The 4,809-nt window shown below is 41.3% G+C and overlaps 1 protein-coding gene across 1 annotated transcript; it reads right to left on the bottom strand.

Annotated features, from left to right (window-relative positions):
* Positions 1-2,144: 2,144 nt before the first annotated feature.
* LOC131900606 (olfactory receptor 226) lies at positions 2,145-3,128 on the bottom strand. The gene has a single exon (XM_059251910.1). The coding sequence runs from the start codon at positions 3,126-3,128 to the stop codon at positions 2,145-2,147; it is 984 nt and encodes a 327-aa protein (XP_059107893.1).
* Between the last annotated feature and the right edge of the window lie 1,681 nt (positions 3,129-4,809).

The following is a 4,809-nucleotide window of genomic DNA, read 5'->3' as shown; positions in this document are numbered from 1 at the left end:
AATGGTGCCATTTTACATAGCTCCTCATAGAGCTTTCTTCAGACCTAAATAATTTCACCTGGTGCCTCCAACCACTCACCATAGTGAAACTGCCCTCTTAGACAATGAAAAACTCTTCAGACATTTATACTAGAGAGGGCCATTATGGGTGGGTTTTTACATTCTCTGAAGTCAATGTCTAGTACTTGTTTATGCTGGATGGAAATTACTACAGCACTGACACAAAAAGACAGGAGAATATAGTTCACATTCACTTAATGTTGGCTTAGATGAAGACACCTCTGTCTTCTCAGGAGGCTAACATAGACATTTGTCCTGACTCTAGGGAAGCTCTATGTACTGCCAAGATCATATGTCCAGGGGACCTGGACAGAAAAATTAAATCTCTACACATCAGTGGATTCCTGATTATACCTGAACTAAACCTCTACCTGTGGTCATGGCATTTTTTTGTCTTATTCCTATATGCAAGTTGATGTGATTCCAAGTTACAAAACCCTCTAAAAGAAATTTAGCTAGGTTTATGAAACAGTACATTAATTTGTTTATGTGTGTCTTAAGATAATATTATACCAGTGTTTTGCTTTTCAACTATTTCTTTATTTTAATTGACACACACACACACACATATATATATATATATATATACATATATATATATATACATATGTATATGTATATACCACTATGTGGTATAGTAATGTGTGTGTATACATTCTGTAATATCACAACGTGTGTGCATGTGTGTGTGTGTGTGTACCTTTATGGACATGTCTTTTTCCCAGTGTTATTCAAATATGCATACTATGATGTTATTCACATGTGAACTCTGAAAAAGTTGATCTCATACAAACTGAGAATACAATGGTGGTTACCAGAGACCAGGGAGAGTATGGAGGAAGGATTACTGTGGGAAAATTGGCTGATGAGAGCCAAGTTACAGTTAGAAAACATATGCAACACTACTCATTTATTCATTCTTTATATTAAAAGACTAAGTTCAGTTCTTCAAAGTCAAGATATTTAAGCTATGTGCGTGTTCCTTGGAAATGTATGGGGTTCTATGTAAAATAATATATACTAAGACGGACATCTGGAGAAGTGACGAATCCTAGGGAAGCTTTGTCAGTCCCTGAGGATCTGAATCATTATATGTATGTGTAACTAGTTGGAATTTGGTGAAGGAGTCTGGACCTAGTACTTCTTGTACTTATTGTCTCTTCTTCTTCCACACCTTCCTCCTCATCCTCTTCTTCTTCCTCTAGTCATATTCACTGGACATGTACATGTACATGTAGCAAGTTCTATGTGCTTCATTCTTGTTTCTCCATAATCTTAGGACTGGCCACAGTCTCACAGGTGGTAGGAAGTACCATTAACTAAGCTACAACCCTAGCCCTGCTGGTCTTCTTAAAATGCAGCCATGGAAATGAAAAAGCACTCATTCAATGACCTCAGGAAATTTGGAAATGGAGCCAGAAACCACTGTGATCCAATAAATAATAAACTACCAGCACAAAAATTCACAGTTTGGGCTGGTGATGTATATCAGTTGGTAGAGCGCTTGCATAGCAAACACAAAGCCTTGGTCCATGCTCACAAAGGCACATAGCTGCAATCTAAGAACTTCAGAGGTAGAGGCAAGAGGCTCAGGAGTTCCAGGCTCCTTTCCTTACATGGAAAGCTCAATGGCAACCCAGAATACATGAAAATCTGTCTAAAAGTCTTAGTTTCTTATCTCCTTCCTTTGAAACTCACAACAGAATGTTCACCTTCTGGGCTTCAGTTATTTCACAGATTAGTTATTGGCTTGTGTGCTTTCCTTCTTGTAGCCCATGCTTCCTTTAATGCACTTGATTTGTATGAGCTACAACTGTCAAACAATACCGGGATAGAGCCCTTTCCCGCAGAAAGCCAACCTCTACCTTGAAATGCTTTTTCCTTTTCTTGACTAGTTTCAGGAACTACAAACTCTGACTCCTAACTTAATCCCCCTGATTTAGACTTAAAGAGAGGGGGGAGGGAGGGAGGGAGGAAGAGAAGAAGAGAGGGAGGAAGGGAGGAACGAACGAATGAACAAAAGAACAAAGGAAGAAATGAAAGAATAGAACCCAGTTTTACCAGACTTATCAACTCCTCCCTACCTAACCACCTCTGTCAGATTTCTTGTCATTAGCATCCTGGCCCTGGTACAGGTGCAGAGTGCGACGTAGAGCTCTTTTAACCTCTTGGTTGCGCAAGCAGTAAATGATGGGATTGAGCAGTGGTACAATGACTGCATAGAGTACAGAGACCAACTTGTTGGTGTCAAAAGCTGAGAGTGCCTTAGGCCTGGCATAGATGAAGATACTGGCTGCATAGAAGATGATCACAACAGTAAGGTGGGAAGCACAGGTCGAAAAGGCTTTATGGCGGCCAGCAGCTGAGGGGATGCGCATCACAGCACCAGCGATGGCCATGTAGGAGGCTCCAGTGACAGAGAGTGGCCCCAGAAGAATAAAAATGGCCAAGATAAAATCTGTAAGTTCTGCTGTGGACATGTCAGTACATGAGAGGTTGAGCAATGGAGAAACATCACAGAAGAAGTGGTTGATGGTGTTAGGGCCACAGTAAGACAGACGAGAAATGAGGAAAACTTTAACCATTGAGATGCCGAAACCTCCAGCCCAGGATCCAGCTGCCATCTGCACACACAGCCGACTACTGACAATGACAGGGTAGTGGAGGGGGTGACAAATAGCCACATAGCGGTCATAGGCCATAACAGCAAGAAGGACACACTCAGTGCAACCCAATCCCAGGAAAAAGTAAAGCTGTGTCATGCATCCCTCGAAGGAAATCAGCTGTCCACGGTTCTGATTGGAACCAATGAAGCCAGCAAGCATCTTAGGAATTGTAACAGTGACATACCAAATCTCCAGGAATGACATATTAGCCAAGAAAAAATACATGGGTTTGTGGAGGGTGGGGTGGTTCCTAATTGCTGTAATGATGAGTGCATTTTCAGTCAGCACCAACACATAGGCCAGCAGAGAAAAGAAAAACAGTAGTGCCCGCAGTGGTGCAGGAGCTGGGAAACCCAGCAACACAAATTCACTCACTCGCCCACTGTGGTTCCTTCGCTCCATGCTTTCAGTCTTGTTTACTGCTCTTCAAGAGAGGACACAAAAGTGTCTGACGAAAGCAGCAGCAAGAATCTAGCCTGGTGAGTTTACTCTGATAGCCTGCAATACATGTGGTACATACAGTTAATAGCAGCCGTTCACTGAGTTGAGTAATGAGCCAAGAAAACACAAACAAAAATAAATTATAGTCAGATGCAGAGATCCACAGCCAAGCACCAGGCCAAGCTCCAGGAGTCCAGTTGAAGAGAGAAGAGGGATTCTATGAGCAAGGGGCATCAAGATCATGATGGGGAAATCTACAGAGACAATCAAATCAAACTAGTGGGCACTCATGAAATTTAGACCAACAGCTGTGGAGCCTCCACAGGACTAGACTAGGACAGGACTTATGCTCTGCATAAGCAAGAAAGTTGTGTAGCTTTATCTGCTTAAGGGGCCCCCTGGCAGTAGGATCAGGATCCATTCCTGATGGATGAGTTGTCATTTTGGAGTTCACTACCTATGGTGGGACACCTTACACAGCCTTGGTGCAGAGGGAGGGCGTTGGAGCTCCCTCTACTGAATGTACCAGGCTCTGCTGACTCCCCATGGGAGGCCTTACCTTGTTGGAAGAGGGAATGGGGGTATGTTGGGGAGGGAAGGCTGGGTGGGGGGAGGAGGGAAGAGGGAGGGGATCTGTGATTGGTCTGTAAAGTGAGTAAAAAAATTCCTTAATAAAAAAAAATAAAATAAATAAATTACTGTGTATTACAGGCACAGTAAAAGTGGACCTGGCTCTTGGAGAAGCTTGCACTGAGAGATACCAGGTAAAAAAGAAGAAAAAAAAAAGATGATAGTCCTAATGTCACTCTTTTAGTGCTATACAAAGGCAAGAAAAAGAAATCAAAGCAATAAATGTTGATGGTTAAACATAGAAGTGATGCATTTTCATAGAAGTAATTTTAAAAACACCTAAAATAAAAAAAGTAGGATTTTTAGGCTTCCCTAAAGTGAGAATTTATCATAAGCTCTATGATATCTCCTTTTTGAGGAAGTAAATTACACAAAGAGGACATAGCAACCATATATAACACAATTGAATATCTACTATGTATTAATATTAGAGGCATTGTTTTAAAACATTGGTAGTATTGGTGGCTCTTCAGAACAACTCTGAGGTGCTATCACTAATAATCCCTTTTATACCCAAGGAAATCAAGATATTAAAATGTTAAGTGTGAGGCTGAAAAGATGTTTCAGTGGTTGGGAGCAGTAGCTGCCCTTCCAGAGAACTGGGTTCAATTCCCAGCACCCACATGGCAGTGTACAACCATCTGTAACTCCTGTTCCACAGAATCCAGTGCCCTCTTCTCACCTCCATGGGTACCATGCATACACATGATACACAGACATAGATGCAGTCAAAACACCCATACAAATAAAACTATATAATGAGAAATTTAAAAAAAGAAAAATTACACAGATTTTAAGAAGTGGAATCAGAAATTCGAGACTTTAGAATCTATGAAATATTCAGGTGACATGCACTCCAGATTTATATTTAAGAGCAGGAATCTGTGAGTTCAACTAGGAATTCAAGCTTTTCCTGCAAAGAAGGGAGACTGTGGCAGAACACCAAAGGTTACAGCAATTATAGGGCTCAAGTCCCACATAATTTAAACTTACAAAGAAAGTCTAGAACTCA

This window comes from Peromyscus eremicus, chromosome 1, assembly GCF_949786415.1.
Source record: "Peromyscus eremicus chromosome 1, PerEre_H2_v1, whole genome shotgun sequence".
NCBI lineage: Eukaryota > Metazoa > Chordata > Mammalia > Rodentia > Cricetidae > Peromyscus > Peromyscus eremicus.
The sequence above is the reverse complement of the archived record's forward strand: the minus strand, read 5'-3'. Positions and strand labels throughout refer to the sequence as shown.